This window comes from Chionomys nivalis, chromosome 1 (genome assembly GCF_950005125.1).
Source record: "Chionomys nivalis chromosome 1, mChiNiv1.1, whole genome shotgun sequence".
NCBI lineage: Eukaryota > Metazoa > Chordata > Mammalia > Rodentia > Cricetidae > Chionomys > Chionomys nivalis.
In genome coordinates, this window is record NC_080086.1 from 160,724,218 (window position 1) to 160,748,374 (window position 24,157).

Here is a 24,157-nt window from a genome sequence, read left to right on the forward strand (position 1 = left end):
ATTGACCATTAGTCCAATAGGAACAACACATGCCTGGGTCCTGAACTCATTTGTCACACTGACCCATTTAGGACAAGTGATTAAAAGATATTTTGAGGTGAGGAGCAGGAAACATGAAATTGGCCTGGCCTAGCTGCCCTAGAGGTTTTCCACGTTAGAGTCCATGGTCCCCGGACTCTGTGTGCCTTTTAGTTCCTGAGAAACCAAGGCACCCGGTTGGGTAGTGAAGCATTCAGGCCACTTTGTGTTTATCTGTATGTTCCCTTAGAAGTCAAGCAAGCATGGAAGCTTGACAGGACAACTCGTCTTAGAAATTCATTTAGTGGACTCTTCATAGCTTATACAAGTGATTGTATCCTGGCAACTATAACTGTATCGATCCTGGCAATTGCCACTATATTCTGTTTCTGATAACAGTAAAAAGAAGTCTCATTGTTCTCAGTAGAAGTTGTCACAGCCTGTGTCTTGCTATCATCCCTCCAACCGAGCCTGGTTTAACTTCTTATTGACTATATCAGGAAACCTTGGCCTAGTAAGTAATCATACAGTGAAGAATTTTGTAAATTGAAATTTCTTCTATTTAAGATGATAGTAAAATTTTCTATTGTGGTATTTAGTAAATAAACCTTTGGTATGCATTAAGTATGCTTTTTAAAGAAAAAACTAAATTGCATTCATTTGTGTTTGTATGTGCATGAACAGGTACGTACAACAGTGCTTGTTATGTGTGTGGAGTGGTTGATACACAACTATCAAGACTCAAATTTTTCTTTTCACTGTGAATGCTCTAAGTTCCGATCAAGACATCAGGCTTGGCAGTTAGCACCGTTACCCACTTGGCAATCTCAGTGGCCTAGACAAAGAGTTTGAATGAGAAGACAACACAGAGAAACACATCTTTATCCCTATACTCACTATTGCCCATGTAACTCTAACGTATACAAAGCTCCTCATTGCTTTAATTTGGCCTTATGTTTGTAAACATTGGGAATCTTCACATTTTTTAAAAAGATTTATTTATTTATTATGTATATAATGTTCTGCCTCCATGTATGCCCGCATGTCAGAGGAGGGCGCCAGATCTCATTACAGATGGTTGTGAGCGGGAATTAAACTCAAGAGCTTTGGAAGAGCAGCCAGTGCTCTTAACCACTGAGCCATCTTTCCAGCCCAAAGTGTTTCATTTTTTATTTTACATGAGCTGTATGTTCTATACGACTTCTTTGCAGAAGAGAATAGTCCATTTGAGATGTACTTCTGAGTTTATACCATAGTGAACCTGGGTAAAGATGACTGTGGAACCCAACAGTTGCAGGGATCATGGAAGAGAAGAGAGAGGAAGGACCTTGAGCTGGAGCAGGATTGAGGCAACAAATTCCACAGGAGTGGGACTGAACCAGCTACCTTGGCTGGAGTGGGCCTGAGGAAGCAAGCTCCATGGGAGCAGAAGCTGGGAGCCAATCCAGTCCTGGGACATTGGTGGAGCAAGACTGATCCAGCGACATGATCCAGAGAAGACCTGAGACAGCAAACTCCACTGGAACAGCTACAGGGGAGTAACCGTTGTTGAGCAAGTGAGCCACAGCCAGAGACCGCTGAGGGTCTGGACATGAATCTGGGACCTTCAAGGGAGTAGACCTAGGCCAGGACCCCTGTGGGTCTGGGCGTGAGTCTAGGACCTCTGAGGAACTAGGCCTGATCCAGGATCTCTGCCAGTCTGGGTGTGATTCTGGGACTTCTGACAGAGAAGGCAGGAACCGGATCTCTGAGGGGCCAGGTATGAGTTTGGAACCTCAGAGGGTGTAGGCCTGAATCAGGACCTCTGTGGGTATGGGCGTTGGTCTGGGACATCAAAGGGAATAGGCAGGAACCACAAACCTCTGCAGGTCCAAGCATGAGTGTGGGTTCTCTGAGGGAGTAAGCCTGAGCCAAGTCCTCTGCGGGTTTGGTCACATCTGAGTCTAGGAACTCTGAGGGAGAGACCTTTTCAGGACCAAGTACAAACCAGGGAATTCTGCAGGAGGGAATCCAGACCAGGGTTTATAGAAACAGGTCAAAGAGAATAACCTAGGCTAAAGTAGACCTGATACAGCAAACTCCAAGGGAGCAGAATAAACTTCCAGGAGCGCTGCACTATCTCCAGGAAGAAGGAGTTACTGTCAGAGTAACTAGAACTGTGACACTGACTGTACCATGAGGAACAACTACCTGAGCTTTGGATTCACTGGCACCTAGAAGATTAATCAACAGAATCTCAAACAGCCCCAACCACACCTATTAGAGCAAAAGGTGAGTAAAAAAGATAAGAACACACACAACAACACAAAGACAACATGACACCAATTAAAACCTAAAGAACCTATAATAGCAAGACTTGAAAAACCAAATATAGATGAAGCAGAAGAAAATGACCTAGAAAATAAGTACAGGAGAATGTTTGAAACTCTTAAAGAGGAATTCCCTTAATATACGTGGACTCAACTCACCTATAAAAAGGCACAGACTAACAGATTGAATACAAAAACAGAATCCATCTTTCTCCAGGATACAAGAAATACACATCAACCTCAAAGACAGACATCACCTCAGAATAAAGGGTTGGGAAAATTTTTTCAATCAAATGGACCTAAGAAACAAGTGGGTGTAGCTATCCTAATATCTAGCAGAACAGACTTTAAGCTAAAGTCAATCAAAAGAGACAAAGAAGGTCATTTCATATTAGTCACAGAAAAAATCCATCAAGAGGAAATTTCAATACTGAACATCTATATCCCAAATACAAAGGCACATTCATATGTAAAAGAAATATTTCTAAAGCTTAAACCATATATTAAACTCCACACACTAATAGTGGGAGACTTCTATACTCCACTCTCACCACTGGACAGGTCAATCAGACAAATAATTGAACAGAGAAATAAGGGAGCTAACAGATGTTATGACTGAAATGGACTTAACAGACATCTATAAAATATTCTATCCAAACAAAAAAGAATATACCTTCTTTTTTGCACCTCATGGAACCTTCTCAAAAACTGACCACATACTCGGTAGCAAAGCAAACCTCAACAAATAAAAAAAAATGGGAAAAACCAAATGTATCTTGTCAGATAACCATGGTTTAAAACTAGAAGTCAACAGCAATACTAATTCCAGAAAACCCACAAAAACATTGATATTAAACAATGCTACTTGAATCATCAATGAGTCAAGGAAGTCATAAAGGGAAAAATTTAAGACTTCCTAAAATTCAATGAAAATGACCACACAACATGACCAAATTTATAGGACACAATGAAAGCAGTGTTAAGAGAAAGTTCATAGCACTAAATCCGTACATAAATAAGCTGGAAACAATCCCACACCAGTAAACTAAGAGAACATTTGAAAACTTTAGAACAGAAAGAAGCAAACTCACCTAATAAAACAAGATGACTGGAAATAATCAAATTGAGAGCTGTAATCAACAAAATAGAAACAAAAAAAAACAATACAAAGAATCAAAGAAACAAATAGTTGGTTATTCGAGAAAATCAACAAAATAGACAAACGTTTATCCAAACTAACCAAAAGTCAGAGAGAGAATATCGAAACTAACAAAATCAGAAATGAAAAAGGGGACATAACAACAGACACGGAGGAAATACAGAGAATCATCAGGTCATATTTCAAAAACCTGTAATCTACAAAATTGGAAAACTTAAAGAAAATGGACAACTTTCTGGATAAATACCACTGACCAAAATTACATCAAGACCAGATAAGCAAATTAAACAGACCTGTAACTGCTGAAGAAATAGAAACAGTCATCAAAAGTCTCCCAACCAAAAAAAAAGCCCAGGACCAGATGGTTTCAGCTCAGAATTGTACAAGACATTCAAAGAAGGACTAATACCAATGCTCCCCAAATTATTCCACACAATAGAAATAGAAAAAAATTGCCAAACTCTTTTTATGAGGCTACAATTACCCTGATACCCAAGCTACAGAAAGACACTACCAAGAAAGAAAATTAGAGACCAATCTCACTCATGAACATTGATGCAAAAATATTAAATAAAATACTGGCAAATTGAATGCAAGAACACATCAGAACCATCATCCACCATGATCAAGTTGGCTTCATCCTAGAGATGCAGGGATAGTCATACAAAAATCTGTCAATGTAATCCACCATATAAACAAGCTGAAAATTAAAACCACATGATCATCTCACTAGATGCCAAAAAAAGCTTTGACAAAATACAACATCCCTTCATGATAAAGGTCTTGGAGAGAACAGGGATACAATTAACATACCTAAACATAATAAAGTCAATATACAGCAAGCCAACAGCCAACATCAAACTAAATGGAGAGAAACTATCAGCGATTCCACTGAAATCAAGAACAAGACAAGGTTATTCACTCTCTCCATATCTATTCAATATAGTTCTTGAGGTCCTAGCTAGAGAAATAAGACATCAAAAGGAGATGAAGGGGATAAAAATTGGAAAAGAGTCAAACTGTCACTGTTTGCTGATGATATGATAGTTTACATAAGAAATCCCAAAAATTCTACCATAGAATTTCTACTACTCATAAACACTTTCAGTAATGTAGCATGATACAAGATTAACTGAAAAATAATTCAGTAGCCCTCCTGTACACAGATGATAAAAGGGCTGGGGAAGAAATCAGAAAAACAATAACCTGCCGGGCGGTGGTGGCGCACGCCTTTAATCCCAGCACTCGGGAGGCAGAGGCAGGCGGATCTCTGTGAGTTCGAGGCCAGCCTGGTCTACAAGAGCTAGTTCCAGGACAGGCACCAAAGAAAAAACCAAAAAAAAAAAAAAACCAAAAAAACAAAAAAACAAAAAAAAAAAAAAACAATAACCTTCACAATAGCCACAAATAGCATAAAATACCTCGGAGTAACTCTAACCAAACAAGTGGAAGACCTGTATGACAAGAACTTCAAATCTTTGAAGAAGGAAATTAAAGAAGACGCCAGAAAGTAGAAAGAGGCAGTAGAAAGAATTAACATAGTAAAATGGCAATATTACCAAAGCAATCTACAGATTCAATGCACTGTCCATCAAAATCACAGCAAAATTCTTCACAGACCTCGAAAGAAAGGTACTCAATTTCAAATGGAGAAGTAAAAAATCCAGGATAGCCAAAACAATCTTGTACAATGAAAGATCTTCTGGAGGCATCACAATCCCTGACTTCAAACTCTACTCAAAGCTATCTACAGAAAATTGTCTGGTATTGGCATAAGAATAGACAGGTGAATCAATGGAACAAAATCAAAGACCCAGATATTAATCCATACATCTTCGAACACCTGATATGACAAAGAAGCAAAAATTATCAATTGAAAAAAGAAAGCATATAAATATATATCATATATATGTTATATATGTTAAAACAAATGGTGCTGGAATAACTGTATATCAACATGTAGAAGAATGAAAATAGACCTATATCTATCACCATGTACAAAACTCAAGTCCAAATAGATCAAGACCTCAACATAAAGCCAGCCACACTGAACCTTATAGAAGAGAAAGTGGGAAGTACACTTGAAAGCATTGGCACAGGAGACTACTTTCTAAATATAACCGCAGTAGCACAGATACTGAGAGAAACAATTAATAAATGAGATCTCCTGAAATTGAAGTTTTTGTAAAGCAAAGGACATGCTCAACAAAACAAAACAACAGCCTACATAATGGGAAAAGATCTTCACTATCCCCACATCAGACAGAGGTCTAATCTTCAAAATATACAACGAACTCAAGAAAATGGTCATCAAAAGAACAAATAATCAAATACAAAAATGGAGTACAGACCTAAACAGAGAACTCTCAACAGAGAAATCCCAAATGGCTGAAAGATAGTCAAAGAAATGTTCAACATCCTTAGCCATTAGAGAAATGCAAATCAAAACAATTCTGAGATTCTATCTTACACCTGTAAAAATGGCCAAGATCAAAAACTCTGATGACAACTTATACTGGACAGGTTGTGGGGTAAAGGGAACACTTCTGCATTGCTGGTGGGAATGCAAGATTGTACAACCCCTTTGGATGTCAGTGTGGCTATTTTCAGAAAATTAGGAAACAACCTACCTCAAGACCCAGAAATACGACTTTGGGGTACATATCCAAAGGATGCTCAATCGTGCCACAAGGACATGTTCTCACCTATGTTCAATGGATTACTGTTTGTCATAGCCAGAACCTGGAAATAACCTAAATGCCCCTCGACTGAAAAACAGAAATAGAAAAATGTGGTACATTTAAACAATGGAGTTCTACACAGCAGAAAAAAAATAATTCAAGAAAATGGATGGAACTAGAAAACATCCTTTTGAGTGAGGTTACCTAGTCACAGAAAGACAATTATCACATGTACTCACTCATAAGTGGTTTTTAAACATAAAACAAAGAAAACCAGCCTAGAAATCACAATCCCAGAGAATTTAGACAACAGTGAGGTCTCTAAGAGAGACATACAAAGATCTAATCTACATGGGAAGTAGAAAATGACAAGATCTCCTGAGTAACTTTGGAACATGGGGACCTTGGCAGAGGGTTGAAGGTGAGGGGAAAGGCAGGGAGGGGAGCAGAGAAAAATGTAGAGCTCAATATAAAAATAAAAAAAAAAAAACCACAAACAGAAAACAAAAAAAAGAGAGAGGAAGATGAAAGTGGCAGGTTCTGTAGGAGAAAATAGGATATAAAAAGAGAAAAGCAGACAGAGCGAGAGAGCAAGGAGAAGCTGGAAAAAGGCTTAGCTGATTTATAGCTGCCCTTGGTTTCTATCAGGTGTCCGAGTGTGGGCCCAGCGTCAGAAGTCTTCCCACATAAGTTAGTATGACATCAAAATGCAGACGTTTCTGATTCCGGAACAGTATAGAATAAAGACAAGTGGGGATTTAGGTGAATAACTGGTCAGTTTGACGGACGAATGCAAAAGCTGCAGTTACGTAGGATGTAACTGATTGGGCACAGAGGTCTGGTGTGTTCTCAGCATTTCAGGGAATTATGAATGCTTATACAGCTTGAGGTAGGTTGTGGTGGCACACACCTTTAGTCCCAGCAATCAGGAGGCAGAGACAGGTCTATCTTTGAGCTCAAGGTAAGCCTGGTTACAGAGGAAGTTCCAGGACATGAAGGGCTACATAGGAAAACCGATTTAACAACAACAACAACAACAACAACAACAACAACAACAACAAGAAAGCAAAAAGAAGAAAAATAAAAAGATTAAACAATGTCTACAGGTCATAAGAGCAAGACCAGAGACTGCCTAGTTCTAGTGCTGCTGGTGTGTGTAGCTGGACTCACAGTAAATAACTGAGCTCAGATGGACAGTTTGTTGCCCCCCACTCCTGCACCCGTGCCCACTGTTACAGGTCCCTGGCCTTACTCCTCTCCCAGTGTCCCTGGCTGATCAGAGACAGCTAAATGCTAAGCTGATTCATTGCTAAGTCTACTGTCTTTATTCTTCTGTCTCTGATAGACATGTAGGTTTTTTGGGTAAGAGGAAGGGGAGACTATCTCCTGCATCTGCCCCCACAGTAGCCTCACAGTGCTGTGGGAGAGTCGGGAGCGCTGAGAATCCAGGAAGAGTTCTTCTTGCCAAGCCTGTGGCATGGGCATCATACAATCACAGGTCATTGTAAAGCAACACTGGCCAGGTAGACGCAGACCCAGAAATGTCTTGTTAGTGGCATCAAGTTTATTTTATTGGAATGCAGAACTTAAGGCTTTCCAAAAGGCACTTGTGAGGCACAGAAGTAAAGGCAGCTGATTCCTGCCTCAGCCCACAGGGCCACGGAAGTCAGTTTTGTCAAATGGAGAACTTGAAGTTCACTTCTTAAGGCAATCTTAAAGTCTGGCATATTGGGCTCTAGGCACAGGGCCCATCCACTTCTCTCCTAGATAAAATCACAAAAGTGTATATATGGTTCTCAGACATGTTTGCAGTAGGAGACAGTCCCAAAAATCCCAAGAGCCTTCCAGGACCTGTTTGGCTTCAAGGAGTAGAAGGCTTTTTTTCCCCATGGGGAAGACTTCTCACCCCCATCAGCACCAACCCTGATGAGCACTTAATGTATAAGACTTGTGTGTTGGAAATACTAGGAACTTCTGTTGTTCTGGTTATTAGATTAAATGTGTGTTGGGCTTGTGTCAAAAGCTCAGGAGATTAGAAACCTGAACTTACCTAGCAGGTAAGCTAGCAATTCCATGCGATCAGAACCAAATAACATGTAGGTTTTACCATCTATGTGGGCAACAGTGGTGGGAAGACCAAAGGCCTGGAGAAAACAGAGTAGGAAGGAAGGTGATAGAGCAGGTGCTTATTAAGCTGAGGATGAATGTGCTGGGAACACAGAACAAAGCAGATAAAATGTTTGCTAAGAGGCTTGTTGGCCTCAGGCATCTTCTCTGCTCAACTTCTGGGGCACACAGCTTCTTATTTTTAAAAACCACCATCTACCTCCTTTCCTTCCTTGACTAGGCTTAGGGGAGGGAGGAAGGGAGCAGATGAGGTGCTTTAGATGAGCTGAGGACATCTTAGGATGGGGAGCATGAGCGCCCATGTTGACATTCCTTCTCTACCTTCAGGCTGGGAATGGGGATGCATTCTGAGTTACTCACCCCATAACTGCAGGCCGCATCAGTGGTCTCTTTGAGCTTGTTCTTCACCTGTGCTGTGGAGATTTTTTCCAGTAAGTGTTGGGCTTGCTCTGGTGACATTCCTGCCTTCTCTGCAGCCTAGAGAGACAAGGAAGAGCTATTCCCCAGATGGTGACATCCATCTTTCTGGGAGTGACACTGGGCTCTCCTGGTGATGTCAGTGTACAGCCCAGGTTGAGAGGCTACACCTTGACCTATAAGCTCTGTCTCTGACAGTTCAATGAGAAAGTTGTTGAGCAACAGAGTAGTGGATAAGTCATTGAGAGTAGTGGGTTGTTAGAAAGATTTGTTAAATATTAAGTACAAGCAGGCTAAAATCATACATGCACACATATATGTTTTTAGTAACTAGATATGAACATGAGAGTATAAACTCGCCATTCTTTGCATATCTAATGTAGGAGTGATTCGATGTCTCGTGTTTTGAGAGAATAAATGTCAACTATCATCCATATACAGGAAGAAAAGGACATTTCGAGTTTCTTGAGTTCATCCTACAGGACATCTGACTTTGAATCCCCATCCCTCTCTGGCGTGCACTTCCATATTTCATGCTTTTCCATTTATTTCTCATTGAGCATCTGTTTAATTCTCACTTATCTGTTATCTCTCTGGCTGTGTAAATTTATTTCTGGCTGTGTAAATTCTCCCTCTTGGTAGTAGTCATAGACTAGTGACGTTTGCATTGTGAGTCTCTGGAGACCTGTGAATGAAAGGCTCCGTCCTTCCAATCCTGGTCCTTTCTATGGTACTGACTATGTCATTTCTCTCACCAATTCCATTTTATACATGTATTCTCCACAGTAGACATTGTCATTTTTTCTAGGGATTGAACTCCGGACTCAGGTCTATTAAGCATGCACTCCACAGCTGAGCTACAACCCTATCCCATGGAAAAATCTTCAAAGACTCCTCTTAGTTCCCACTGGGGTAATTTGTCCCCCAGACACAGACTTTTCTTTCTAAGTCACTAAGAACCTTTTATATCCTCAGATTCCCTGTGGCATTAGCATGGAGTGGTCCAGTCCAAAACACTCACAGCCAGGATGCTCTGGGACTCCGTGATGTCTTCATCCTGAGGAGAAGAGAACACTTAGCAGGAAGGAGATAGCAGAGAGAGGTAGGGCAGCAGGATCCTGTCTCTGGAAAATCCCCTGAAATGGGTCAGAATGTGATCTAACTAACTGTCCCTTCCCTCCAGGTTTCAAAGTCCAGCTCTTACTCGAGACCAAATACGCATCCATAGCTCTCTGGACACCTTCTCCAGCAGCTCTGGTTGCTCCATGCTCACAGCGGTGAGGAAGCGCATGGCATTTAGACTTCCTGTGGGGCACAGGAACATAGACCTAAGATTCTGATTCCAATGTCCTGATAGAGGATCAGCTCATCCTTACTTCTGACACCACTCCCCCACAAGCCCCAGGGCCCAGTTACCTGCAGTCTTTTATCCCAGTCTCTCATATGGGTTTACTAAGCTTAGCCCTTGTTTCTGCCCATTCCTCACTTTTGATGAGCAGATACTGGGTGGATCTCCTAAGAAAGTCCTGACTATTCTGTTTTCTAGTAGATCTGCCAACCTCTTCTGACTCTTTTATTTATTTACTTACTTATTTACCCATTTATTTCATTTTTATTTCCTCTGATACTGGTGTTATAGTGAGTTGTGAGCCACCATGTGGGTGCTGGGAGTCAAATTGGGTCCTCTAGAAGAGCAATCAGTGCTCTTAACTTGTGAGCCATCACTCCAAACCCCTCTTCACCTTTCTTAAGAATCACATTGTAGAAATCCTTGGGTAAGTTGAGGGGAACCTGGAAGTGTTGCCCCAGGAGAAGCATATCTTTGTTCATGTATTGGCCTTTTCGGGGAACCAAAGCTGGTGGTTTGTTTCCTGTGAGGGGAGAGTTAGACAACTTTGAGAGAGGATATTTAGGTCTCAGGCTTGGGGAACCCTTAAATAGAGGGCAAACTTCTAGCTTAGGATGTCTGAACTCTGCATACCCAGTGTAGGACAGGCCCCTTAGGTCACAGAATACAACCCTCCTTCCCCCACTGGGAGGCCTTCTTCTGGCGTACCACTGTCATTCATGATCCCAGCAATGAGAGCAGGATGCAGCTGCAGCTTGATGTTCCAGAGGTGTTGGTACCTGCATAGGACCTACCAGTACACAGAGAAGAGAGGGAGCCTGTGTGGTATCTGGAGAAGACAAATGGCTCAGGAGGCCTACAGGGTTGTCTCCTGGCTCTAAGTGCAGAGCAGGGAAGACTACTCACACTGACCCAAGGAGAAACTCTCAGCAATCTGAGACAGATACTAGAATATGGATTCTAGTATATTGTTTCCACCCTGCATAGCAGAGATTCTCAACCTATGGGTAGCAACTCTTTTGGGGGGGGGAGGACCGTTTCATAGGGGTTGCACATCAGATATTCTGCATATCATATATTTGCATTATGATTAATAACAGCAGCAAAATTACAGTTATAAAGTAGCAACAAAATAATTTAATGAGGAACTGTATGAAAGAGTTGCAGCGTTAGCCAGGTTGAGGACCACTGCTGTGGAGCAAACTAGCGCCCCTGATTCTCCCCCCAAAAACTTTCGTCCTTGGAGTTGTTCCTGTTCTTTCTAGGGCCCGTGGGAAGAGAATGTTGACCTTCGGAAAGCAGGACCCTACTTAGAGACACAGCCCGTTTAAAGGCAGAAAGTGAACTTTGGCCCGGGAATTCTGTGCTTGTCCTAACATTGCCGGTATCTCTGGAAATTTCTTCAGCCCTTTACCCAGACCCAGTGCTCTGCTGTGCAATCGCCCAGACAGCCCTGGCGGCTTCCCTGTCTCACCTCAAAGCCCAGCCAGGAGTACGGGGACAGAACGTCGTAGAACAGTTCCAGAGTTCGCCGCGCTGGCCCCATACTGCACAGGAGGATGAAAGCTAACTTGAAGCTGCTATCTGCAGAAAGACCCCAGAGTCAGCAGGAAGCTGCCAATTCCAGCCTGTGGACTGTAGACGGGACCGCTGAAGGCCCTAGTGCGCAGCCTCCGGGACAGAGCCCGCCCTCCGGGGCGGGCCAAGGGGTGTAGCTTGATTGACCAATGATTGAGCGCTGCAGACCACAAGGGCGATAAGGGCGGAGAAAGTAAGGCATGGGCAGAAGAGCCTCTCAGGTGTGTGCAGGCTCTAGACAGCTCTGAAACTTTATCTCTCTAACAAAGAGACAGTACAAAAGGATACGAGTTCGGTGGAACCAAGGGGTTATATTAAATTTAACTCTAATTATCATTTCTTGTCAGGTGCAGGACGTTGTAAAGACTGAGGAGGGGTGGAACCTGAGGCAGGATGGAAGTTCTGAATTACATCTTTTCTTGTGTTCACTGTCTCAGAGATTAGCACAATGGCCGGAACGAATCTAACAATTCACATAGTGGCCTTTGTTTTTTGTTTTTTTTATCTTCATCCCATACATTAAAACACACATAAGGGATGCTTGAAATTGCTGATAATATCAAACTCCACACATTATGTTTTTGTCTGCACATGGATTTGTATGGGGTTTAACGTATAAATTTGGCAGATTAATGATGAATAATATAATAACCATAGTATACCAAACTAAAACTTTATGTCTTGTTTTGATAAAAGTGTTACTTTAAAATAGTGTTTCGGTACTACAGTACTTGATCTGATAATTGAGGTGACCACTGAAAAGGAGGCAGGTAGTGTACACATTGTGGACCATTGTAGGCACAGTGAACATCCCAACGAAGAAGGCACAGGACTTCTTCAGCTACTCTTATTATTTATTTATTTAGGTTCGTTGAGTCAGGGTGTCTCTATATAGCCGTGTCTATCCTGGAACTTTCTGTGTGGATCAGCCTGGCCTTGAATTTAGACTGTTTCCCTGTTTGTATCTCCCAAATGATGCGTTTAAAGGCATGCAACACCATGCCTTGCTCTGTTGTCATGTATTATTGTGAGTTTGTATAATGTGTGTGTGTGTGTGTCTGCCCCAATACACATGTAGCTTTAGAATCTTTACGTGGGTGTTTAGATTTAAACATTGGTGGCCAGGTTTACATAGTCTGGAAGCAAGCACCTTTACCTGTTGATCCATCTCACCAGCCCTCATCACCCTATTCTTGAGGCAAACATTCGATGGTTTATTGTTTTGTTTCCATTTGCCATTGTTAGACCATGTTTACTGCAGGGAGGTAAAACCATGGGAAGTGAACCTTTAGATAAAGGAAGCACTATTGTGATCCAAATAGTTCACCTGTCATGGCCTAGGGATGAATATGCACAATGACAGCTTCCAGAAGTTATGGCAAGATAGTACGTCTCGAGAATTAATACCTGGTGTGATCAGTACTTGGTATGTCTGATCCTAAGGTCTCTGAAATCAAGCAGTAAAAGTTTTAAACATCTAGGAAATTTTAATGTAATTCTTGAGACAGTGTTAGTAGGACTAGGGGCCTCACTGCGGCAATGATTGTTGGGGAATTTTAGTTTGCCAATAGATGATAGTAAACTGGGAAAGTATTTTCTTGAATTAAATGTATATATTTTAAATCTCATTTAGTTAAATTATTTGAGATTTTTTTTCAGAGAAGCACATAAAACATTTTCCTCTCCTTTGTATTCACAAGGAAATCATCACAAGCAATCTCAGTACAAAGAGCCAATCTCTCTCTAGCCTGGAAAATGCTAAGTTTAGATGCAATGTCTCCCTTGATGGCACAGTTAATGTTCTCCGTTGCAAGGTTTGTGCTATAAAGATGTGGTGGGAACATGAAGAGGTAAGACCTGGGGTCTTCAGGTCATGAGAGCAGCACAATTTCCTTAGCTGGGATGCTGGGTTTTCTCAAAAGGGAAAACTAATCTGAGTGTGAGTATTCATGTATCTCTTCTTCCTCACTACAAATGGCTCCTGCTGCTCTGTCTTCCACATGTTGGACATCAACTCAGATGGTAAACCAAAAAGTAAAAAAGTAAATAAATTCGTCTTTCCACAAGTGGCTTTTGTCGGGTATTTTCTCACAGCCAGAGGAAACCTAACAAAGACAGAGGTCCTGGTAGAAGGGTTTGTCCTTTCAGGGTCCAAAGACCGTTGATTCAAGCTTCTTTCTTTCCTGGTAAGAAGAGAGTAGCCTCTCCCCATTCATCCTTAACCTAGTTCACTATCCATAATTAATACATTAATATCTCAATGCCTTTGCTGCAGTATTCTTACAATGACATGTCGAAGTCAGATAATATATAGTTTAATAATTTTCCCTATCAATATTATAGCCTAAGAATGTCTAGTATTCTTAAAAATTCTCCATACATGCAATTTTTGATATGTGATGCACTATTTCCTGAATGAATCAATTTTATTGAAGCATCCTATTGCTGTTACATATTTAAATAACAAAAATAAAAAGAATTCTAAACTAGGAATCCTATGGTTACCTAATTTTTAACAAAGGTGGAAAAAAAACATGCAGTAGGAAAACAATAGCCTATTCAACACATGATGCTCACAGTCCGGATATCCATCCACCTGCAGAAGGATGAAACTGGGTGTGAATCTTTCACCTTGTACAAAAGTCAAAGGCTTTAACTTAAAACCTAGAACACTGAAGCATCTAGAGAAAATCATAGGGAACGCTGAAGATATCGGTGTAGGCAGGAACTTCCTGGACAGAATTTCAGCAGCTTAGTCCCAGAAGTCTACATATGGAACTATTGGAAAGTTAAGAATTTCTGTATAGCAAAAGAAATTATCAGCAGAGCAAACAAACAGCCCACAGAATGGGAGAAAATCTGTACTTAAGACTGGAAGCTAAGAACCAGAATTTTACAAAGAATTCCCCAAATTAAACACCAATTAAACAAAATTGCCAGTCAAGAAATGGGCTAATGAAATGAATGGTTCTCAAAAGAGGACATGCAGGTGGCAAATAAGTGTTTTTAAGTTTTTAATACCCCTAGTTATCAGGAATACTTAAATTAAGAGTACTGTAAAATACTGAATGTAGCATCGTCATCAAGAAATTTGACAAATGTTGGAAAAGATGTGGGGAAATAGGAACCCTTTTTCTTGTCTGGAGGGAGTGAAGATTCACACACCATTATGGAAATCATTTTGGTGATTCTTCAAATATTAAAAATGAAACTCTCATATGATCCAGATATACCACTTCTGGGTGTATACTCAAAGGACTCCATATCCTACTGCAGAGACACTTCATGTCCTTGTTTATCGGTGCTATATTCACCAAGGATAGGAAACGGAACCATCCTAAGTATCCATCAATAAATGAACAAACCATGAAAATGTGGTACATATACAATATGGAGTATTATTTAGCTATAAATAAAAATGAAATTATGAAATTTTCAGAAAATTTTAGGACCTGGAACATACATTAAGCAAGATTATCTAAATTCAGAAAGAACTACATGTTCTTCCTCATATATAGACTCCAGCATATTATGTAAATATTTGTGTAAATGGTTATTATTGGATATCATGGTTTGAATGAAAAATGTTCCCCATGGGCTTACGTATTTGAACACTTGTTTTCAGTTGGTAACACTGTTTGAGGAGATGTAGCCTTGCCTGTAGCATGAATAATAAAAACCCAGAGACAGAAATTGTGGTTCAACCCCAAAACCAGAATAGTAAGGTAGCCAAGCTACTAGAGAAGTTTTACCTCTACCAAGGTAAGCCGACTGCAGATTAAGCAGCCTAAACCTCTCTCTCCTCTCATATTATATTTCCTCTAGTACTGGGATAAATGGTACAGGCCACCATTACCTGGATTTGCTTCTGTTTTGATCTTGTGTAGCCTTGAACTCACAGAGATCCATCTGTCTCCCAAAACCTGGGATTAAAGGTGTGTGTCACCATTGCCTGACTTCTTGTGCCTTTAGCTTTGCCTCTGGTCTTCAGGCAAGATAATTTATTAAAACACAGATAATACACCACTATATTTGGCAGCTGAAATACATCACCACAGTTGAGCTTTGAGGGCTTATAACCTCACCTCATTTTTTGCTTGCACCCTCAGCTTCCTTTGTGCTATTGGATGATCTCACAGTTTCCTGCTCTGGCTGAACACTTGTTTTCAGTTGGTAACACTGTTTGAGGAGAGGTAGCCTTGCCTGTAGTATGAATAATAAAAACCCAGAGACAAGAAATTGTGGTTCAACCCCAAAACCAGAATAGCAAGGTAGCCAAGCTACTGGAGAAGTTTTACCTCCACCAAGGTAAGCCGACTGCAGACTAAGCAGCCTAAACCTCTCTCTCCTCTCATTTTATGTTTCCTCTAGTGCTGGGATTAAAGCCATATGACTCCCTAGTACTGGGATTAAAGGTGCAGGCCACCACTACCTGGATTTGTTTCTGTTTTGATATTGTGTAGCATAGGGTGGCCTTGAACTCACAGAGATCCATTTGCCTCTGTCTACCCAAAACTGGGAGTAATATTGTCTGTCACCATTGCCTAACTTCTAGTGCCTTTAGCTTTGCCTCTGGTATTTGGGCAATATTTACTTACTAAAGTACAAATAATATATCACTATACTTGGCAGCTGAAATACATCACCACAGTTGAGCTTTGAGGGCTTATAACCTCACCTCATTTTTTGCTTGCACCCTCAGCTTCCTTTGTGCTATTGGATGATCTCACAGTTTCCTGCTCTGGCTGCCTGCTGCTCCATCTCCCTACCATTAGGGACTCTTCCGCTGCAGCCATAAACCAAAATAAGCTCTTTTTTTTCCTATCAGTTGCTTTTGGTCATTGTATTTATCAAACAGCAAAGTAGCTAATACAGTCTAAAACTGAGGAAGTAGAGGATCATACTAGGTGATGGGGGAGAAAGGGATGCAGACGAAAGGTCACACAAGTCATGAAAGAAAATATCTATTTTTCTTTCTAGTTCCAGTTCTTTCAAAGTTTTTTTCTAGCGCTTTAAACTGTCTATTAAAGTACTTTGGCCTGTTTTTATATTTCATAGGAATCCAACATGTGTTTCTCCTTTGACACAGTAGTTGTGAAAGTTGAGCTTTCTTTTTAATTCCATTGGCCATTAGTCCAATAGAAATGAGACATGCCTGGGTCCTGAACTCATTTGTTACACTGACCCACTTAGGACAAGTGATTAAAAAGTATTTTGAGGTGAGGCGCAGGAAACATGAAATTGGCCTGGCCTAGCTGCCCTAGAGGTTTTCCAGGTTAGAGTCCATGGCCCCCGGGGCACTGTGTGCCTTTCAGTTCCTGAGAAACCAAGGCACCCGGTTGGGTAGTGAAGCATTCAGGCCACTTTGTGTTTATCTGTATGTTCCCTTAGAAGTCAAGCAAGCATGAAAGCTTGACTTGACAAATCATCTTAAAAATTAATTTTTTGTACCCTTCATAGCTTGTAAAAGTAATTTTATCCTGGCAACTACAACTGTATTGATTCTAGCAATTGCCACTGTATTTGGTTTCTGATAACATTATATAAAAGTCTCACTGTTCTCAGTAGATGTCACAGCCTGCGTCTTGATATGATTCCTCCAACGCAAGCCTGGTTTAATTTCTTGTTGGCTATATCAGGAAAACTTGACCTGGTAAGTAATTATACAGTGAGGGATTTTGTAAATTGAAATTTCTTTTTTTCTTCTGTTTAAGATGATAATAAATTGTTCGATTGTGGTATTTGGTATATACACCTTTCTTATGCATAAAGTATGCTTTTAAAATAAAAAACTAAATTGCATTAATTTCTGTTCGTATGTGTGTGACCAGGTATGTACAACAGTGCATTGTGTGTGTGGACTGATTCAGAGCCAACTTTCAATTTTCTCTTTTCATTGTGAAGGCTCTAAGTGTTCAGCTCCGGACACCAGGCTTGGCAGTTAGTACCTTTATCCACTGTCCATCCCAGTGGTCTAGACACAGTGTTTGAGTGAGAGGACAAGACAGAGAAACACATCTTTATCTCTACACTCACTCTACCCGTGTAACGCTAATGTATACAAAGCTCCTCATTGCCTTAACTTGGCCTTATGTTTGTAAAGATTGGAAGTCTTCACATTTTTTATTTTATGTGAGCTGTATGTCCCATAAGACTCCTTTGCAGAAGGGAATAGTATATGTGAGATGTACTTCTGAGTTTAGAACATCGTGAACCTGGGCAAAGTTGATTTTGGAACCCAGCAAATGCAGGGATCATGAAAGAGAAGAGAGAGGAAGATGAAAGTGGCAGGGTCTCCAGGAGAAAACATGATAAAGAATGAGAAAAAACCAGACCGAGAGAGCAAAGAGAAGCTGGCAAAAGGCTTAGCCTGATTTATAGCTGTCCCTGGTTCTCATCAGGACTCTGAGTGGTGGCCCAGCGTCAGAACAGTCTTCCCACACTAGTTAGTATGATATCAAAATGCAGACGTTTCTGATTCCGGAACAGTATAGAATAAACACAAGTGGGGATTTAGGTGAATACCTGGTCAGTTTGACGGACGAATGCAAAAGCTGCAGTTACGTAGGATGTAACAGATTGGGCACAGAGGTCTGGTGTGTTCTCAGCATTTCAGGGAATTATGAATGATTAAACAGCTTGAGGTAGGTTGTGGTGGCACACACCTTTAGTCTCACCAATCAGGAGGCAGAGACAGGTCTATCTTTGAGCTCAAGGTAAGCCTGGTTACAGAGGAAGTTCCAGGAGGGCTACATAGGAAAACCATTTAACAACAACAACAACAACAACAAAAACAACAACAAGAAAACAAAAAGAAATGAAATAAAAAGATTAAACAATGTCTACAGGTCATAAGAGCAAGACCAGAGACTGCCTAGTTCTAGTGTTGCTGGGGTGTAGCTGGACTCACAGTAAATAACTGAGCTCAGCTGGACAGTTTGTTGCCCCCTCCTCCCGCACCCGTGTCCACTGTTACAGGTCCCTGGCCTTACTCCTCTCCCGGTGCCCCTGGCTGGTAGAGACAGATAAATGCCAAACTGATTCATTGCTACGTCTACTGTGTTTAGTCTTCTGTCTCTGATAGACATATAGGTATTTTGGGTAAGAGGAAGGGGAGACTATCTCCTGCATCTGCCCCACAGTAGCCTCACTGTGCTCTGGGAGAGTTGGGAGCGCTGAGAATCCAGGAAGAGTTTGTGGCATGGGCTGCATACAATCACAGGTCATGGTACAGCAACACTGGCCAGGTAGACGCAGACCCAGAAATGTCTTGTTAGTGGCATCAGGTTTATTTTATGGGAACGCAGAACTTAAGGCTTTCCAAAAGGCACTTGTGAGGCACAGAAGTAAAGGCAGCTGACTCCTGCCTCAGCCCACAGGGTCACGGAAGTCAGTTTTGTCAAATGGAGAACTTGAAGTTCACTTCTTAAGGCAATCTTAAAGTCTGGCACATTGGGCTGTAGGCGCAGGACCCATCCACTTCTCTCCTAGATAAAGAAAATTACAGATGTGTATATATGGTTCTCAGACATGTTAGCAGCAGGAGACAGTCCAAAAAAAGTACTAGGGCCTTCCAGGACCTGTTAGGCTTCAACGTGTAGGATGCTTCCCTTTCCCCTGTGCGGAACACTTCTGACCCCCATGTAACCCTGATCAGAACCAACTGTATAAGTCTTCCTTGTTGGAAATACTAGCAACATCTGTTGTTCTTGTCTCCGGATATCATTGTGTTGGGCTTGTGTCAAAAGCTCAAGAGAATGGAAACCTGAACTTACCCAGCAAGTAAGCTAGCAACTCCATGCGGTCAGAACCAAATAACATGTAGGTTTTACCATCTATGTGGGCAACAGTGGTAGGAAGACCAAAGGCCTGGAGAAAACAGAGTAGGAAGGAAGGTGATAGAGCAGGTGCTTATTAGGCTGAGGATGAATGTGCTGGGAACACAGAACAAAGCAGATAAAATGTTTGCTAAGGGGCTTGTCGGCCTCAGGCATCTTCTCTGCTCAACTTCTGGGGCACACAGCTTCTTATTTTTAAAAACCACCATCTACCTCCTTTCCTTCCTTGACTAGGCTTAGGGGAGGGAGGAAGGGAGCAGGTGAGGTGCTGCAGATGAGCTGAGGACAACTTAGGAATAGGGAGCATGAGCGCCCATGTTGACATTCCTTCTCTACCTTCAGGCTGTGAATGGGGATACACTTGAAGTTACTCACCCCATAACTGCTGGCCGCATCAGTGGTCTCCTTGAGCTTGTTCTTTACCTGTATTGTGGAGATTTTCTCCAGAAAGAGTTGGCCTTGCTCTGTGGACATTCCTGCCTTCTCTGCAGCCTAGGGAGACAAGGAAGAGCCATTCCCCAGATGGTGACATCAGCATTTCTGGGGGTGACATTGGGCTCTCCTGGTGATGTCAGTATATAGCCCAGGTTGAGAGGCTACACCGTGACCTATAAGCTCTGTCATTGACAGTTCAAAAAGAAAGTTGTTGAGCAACAGGGTAGTGGACAAGTCACTGAGAGAAGTGGGTTGTTAGAAAGATTTGTTAATATTAAGTACAAACAGGCCAAAATCATACATGCACACATATATGTTTTTAGTAACTAGATATAGATAGAGGATAAACCAGCCATTTTTGCATATCTAATGTAGGAATGATTAGATGTCTCGTGTGTTTAGAGAATAAATGTCAACTATTATCCATATGATAGGAGGAAAAGATCATTTTGAGTTTCTTGACTTCATCCTACAGGACACCTGACGTTGAAAGCCCCATCCCTATCTGGCGTGCACTTCCATATTTGAGCCCTTTCCATCTACTTCTCACTGAGCATCTTTTTCATTCTCATTTGTCCGTTATCTCTCTGGCTGTGTAAATTTATTTCTGGCTGTGTAAATTCTCCCTCTTGGTAGTAGTCATAGACTAGTGACGTATGCATTGTGAGTCTCTGGAGACCTGTGAATGGAAGGCTCCGTCCTTCCCACCCTGGTCCTTTCTATGGTACTGACTATGTCATTTCTCTCACCAATTCCATTTTATACATGTATTGTCCACAGTAGACATTGTCGTTGTTGCTAGGGATTGAACTCCGGTCTCAGGTCTATTAAGCATGCACTCCACAGCTGCGCTACAACCCTATCCCATGGAAAATTTTCAAAGACTCCTCTTAATTCCAACTTCATGGTAATCCCCACCCCCCCCCCCCCCCACACACAAAGACTTTTCTTTCTAAGTCACTAACAACTTTTTATGTTCTCAGATTCCCTGTGGCATTAGCATGGGGTGGTCCAATCCAGAACACTCACAGCCAGGATGCTCTGGGACTCCGTGATGTCTTCATCCTGAGGAGAAGAGAACACTTAGCAGGAAGGAGATAGCAGAGAGATGGTTAGGGCAGCAGGAATCTGTCTCTGAAAAATCCCCTGAAATGGGTCAGAATGTCATCTAACTAACTGCTCCTTCCCTCCAGGCTTCAAAGTTCAGCTCTTACTCGAGACCAAATACGCATCCATAGCTCTCTGGACACCTTCTCCAGCACCTCTGGTTGCTCCATGCTCACAGCGGTGAGGAAGCGCATGGCATTTAGACTTCCTGCGGGGCACAGGAACATAGACCTAAGATTCTGATTCCAATGTCCTGATAGAGGATCAGCTCATCCTTACTTCTGACACCACTCCCCCACAAGCCCCAGGGCCAAGTCACCTGCAGTCTTTTATCCCAGTCTCTCATATGGGTTTTCTAAGCTTAGCCCTTGTTTCTGCCCATTCCTCACTTTTGATGAGGTGACTGGGTGGACCTCCTAAGAATGCCCTGAATATTCTGTTTTCTACTAGATCTGCCGTACTCTTCTGACTTTCTTTTATGTATTTACTTACTCATTTACCTATTTATTTCATTTCTATTTCCTCTGATACTGGTGTTATAGATAGTTGTGGGAGCCACCATATGGGTGCTGGGAATCAAATCGGGTCCTCTGGAAGAGCAATCAGTGCTCTTAACTGCTGAGCCATCACTCCAAACCCCTCCTCACCTTTCTTAACAATCACACCAAAGAAGTCCTTGGGTAAGTTGATGGGAACCTGGAAGTGTTGCCCTAGGAGAGGCATCTCTTTGTTCATGTATTGGCCTTTTCGGGGAACCGTAGCTAGTGGTTTGTTTTCTGTCAGGGGAGAGTTAGACAACTTTGAGAGAGGATATGAAGGTCTCAGGCTTGGGGAACCCTTAAACAGAGGGCAAACTTCTAGCTTAGGATGTCTGAACTCTGCATACCCAGTGTAGGGCAGGCCCTTTAGGTCACAGAATACAACCCTCTTTGCCCAGCTGGGAGGCCTTCTTCTGGCGTACCGCTGTCTTTCATGATCCCACCGAGGAAAGCAGGACGCAGCTGCAGCTTGATGTTCCAGAGGTGTTGGTACCTGCATAGGACCTACCAGTACACAGAGAAGAGAGGGAGCCTGTGTGGTATCTGGAGATGACAAATGGCTCAGGAGGCCTACAGGGTTGTCTCCTGGCTCTAAGTGCAGAGCAGGGAAGACTACTCACACTGACCGGCTTGGTTTAAAAGGAGAAAACTCTCAGCTATTTGTGACAGATACTAGAATATGGACTCTAGTATGTGGTTTCCACCTGCATAGGAGACGTTTTCTACCTGAAGGTAGAGACCCTTTGTTGTTGTGGACGGGGAGATCAAATGACCCTTCCATAGGGGTCCCATTTCAGATATCCAGCTCAGACATTTACATTATGATTCATAACAGCAGCAAAATTACAGTTATAAAGTAGCAACAAAATAATTTTATGAGGAAGTGTATGAAAGAAGTTGCAGCATTAGCCAGGTTGAGAACCAATGCTGTGGAGCAAACTAGCGCCCCTGATTCTCCCCCCAAAAACTTGTGTCCTTGGAGTTGTTCCTGTTCTTTCTAGGGCCCGTGGGAAGAGAATGTTGACCTTCGGAAAGCAGGACCCTACTAAGAAACCCAGTCCATTTAAAGGCACAAAGTGAACATCGGCCCAGGAACAGTCTGTGCTTGTCCTAACTTTGAGGGCTTCTGTGGAAATTTCTGCAGCCCTGTGTCCAGGCTGCAGCCCGGGCGGCTTCCCCTCCTCACCTCAAAGCCCAGCCAGGAGTACGGGGACAGAACGTCGTAGAACAGTTCCAGAGTTCGCCGCGCTGGCCCCATACTGCACAGGAGGATGAAAGCTAACTTGAAGCTGCTGTCTGCAGAAAGACCCCAGTGTCAGCAGCAAGCAGCCAATTCCAGCCTGTGGACTGTAGGTGGGACAGCTGAAGGCCCTAGTGCGCAGCCTCCGGGACAGAGCCCGCCCTCCGGGGCGGGCCAAGGGGTGTAGCTTGATTGACCAATGATTGAGCGCTGCAGACCACAAGGGCGATAAGGGCGGAGAAAGTAAGGCATGGGCAGAAGAGCCTCTCAGGTGTGTGCCGGCTCTAGACAGCTCTGGAACTTTATCCCTCTAACATAGAGTCAGTACGATCCGAGTTCGGTGCGACGAAGGGGTTATAGTAAATGTAACTATAATTATTATTTCTTCTCTGGTGCAGGACGTTGTAAAGACTGAGGCGGATGGAAGTTCTTAATTACATGTTTTTTTGTGTTCACTGTCTCAGAGAATAGCACAATGGCCGGAACTAATCTGACAATCTACATAGTGATCTTTCCTTATTTTCATCCCATACATTACAACACACCTAAGGGTGTAAATGGATTTGTATGATGTTTAACGTATAAATCTGGCACATTATTGATGAATAATATAATAACCATAACATACCATACTAAAAATTTGTGTCTTGTTTTAATAAAAGTGTTACTTTAAAATAAGCATTTCAGTAGTACAGTACTTGATCTGATAATGCAGGTGACCACTGAAAAGGAGGCAGGTAGTGCACACATTGTGGACCATTGTGGGCACAATGAACATCCCAAGAGAGAAGGCATGGACTTCATCAGCTACTATTATTTATTTATCTTCTTTAAGTCAAGATGTCTCTATATAGACATGTCTATCTTGGAACTCACTGTGTGGATCATCTTGGCCTTGAATTTACAATGATTCCCTGTCTGTACTTCCTATGTGATGGGATTAACAGCATATAACACCATGCCTGGCTCTGCTGTCATGTATTATTGTGTGTTTGTATAATGTGTGTGTGTGTATGTGCTTATTGTGGATGTATCTGCCCCAGTACACATGTAGGCCTCAGACTCTTTACATGGCTGTCCAGAATTAAACTTAGGGGGTCAGGCTTACATAGTCTGGAAGCAAGCACCTTTACTTGTTGATCCATCTCACCAGCCCTCATCATCCTATTCTTGAGGCAAACATTCGATGGTTTATTGTTTTGTTTCCATTTGACAATGTTAGGCCATGTTTACTGCAGGGAAGTAAAGCAATGGGAAGTGAACCTTTAGATAAGGGAAGCACTATTGCGGTCCAAATAGTGCACCTGTCATGGCCTAGGGAAGAATATACATAAAGACAGCTTTCAGAAGTTATGGCAAGA

General features: G+C 42.1%; 2 protein-coding genes across 8 annotated transcripts; both read right to left on the reverse strand.

Annotated features, from left to right (window-relative positions):
• Positions 1-1,109: 1,109 nt before the first annotated feature.
• Positions 1,110-11,704, reverse strand: Gstk1 (glutathione S-transferase kappa 1). Of its 5 annotated transcripts, XM_057785683.1 has the most exons (8): positions 11,534-11,704; positions 10,768-10,849; positions 10,454-10,582; positions 9,916-10,016; positions 9,733-9,768; positions 8,655-8,771; positions 8,218-8,311; positions 7,765-7,930 (listed from the first exon to the last, which is right to left on the reverse strand). In XM_057785683.1, the coding sequence occupies exons 1-8, from the start codon at positions 11,603-11,605 to the stop codon at positions 7,881-7,883; spliced, it is 681 nt and encodes a 226-aa protein (XP_057641666.1). In that variant the 5' UTR covers positions 11,606-11,704; the 3' UTR covers positions 7,765-7,880. The 5 variants fall into 5 exon arrangements, with proteins under 5 accessions (XP_057641651.1, XP_057641673.1, XP_057641659.1 ...); XM_057785668.1 differs by lacking the exons at positions 7,765-7,930; positions 8,218-8,311 and adding an exon at positions 1,110-1,546; XM_057785676.1 differs by lacking the exon at positions 8,218-8,311 and having other exon boundaries at positions 7,726-7,930.
• A 7,217-nt stretch (positions 11,705-18,921) lies between these two features.
• Positions 18,922-22,906, reverse strand: LOC130884618 (glutathione S-transferase kappa 1-like). 3 transcript variants are annotated; one of them, XM_057785721.1, is made up of 8 exons: positions 22,743-22,906; positions 21,979-22,060; positions 21,665-21,793; positions 21,125-21,225; positions 20,940-20,975; positions 19,899-19,967; positions 19,413-19,506; positions 18,922-19,124 (listed from the first exon to the last, which is right to left on the reverse strand). In XM_057785721.1, exons 1-8 carry the CDS (start codon positions 22,812-22,814, stop codon positions 19,075-19,077), a joined length of 633 nt encoding a protein of 210 aa, XP_057641704.1. In that variant the 5' UTR covers positions 22,815-22,906; the 3' UTR covers positions 18,922-19,074. The 3 variants fall into 3 exon arrangements, with proteins under 3 accessions (XP_057641704.1, XP_057641695.1, XP_057641714.1); XM_057785712.1 differs by having other exon boundaries at positions 19,851-19,967; XM_057785731.1 differs by lacking the exon at positions 21,665-21,793 and having other exon boundaries at positions 19,851-19,967.
• Between the last annotated feature and the right edge of the window lie 1,251 nt (positions 22,907-24,157).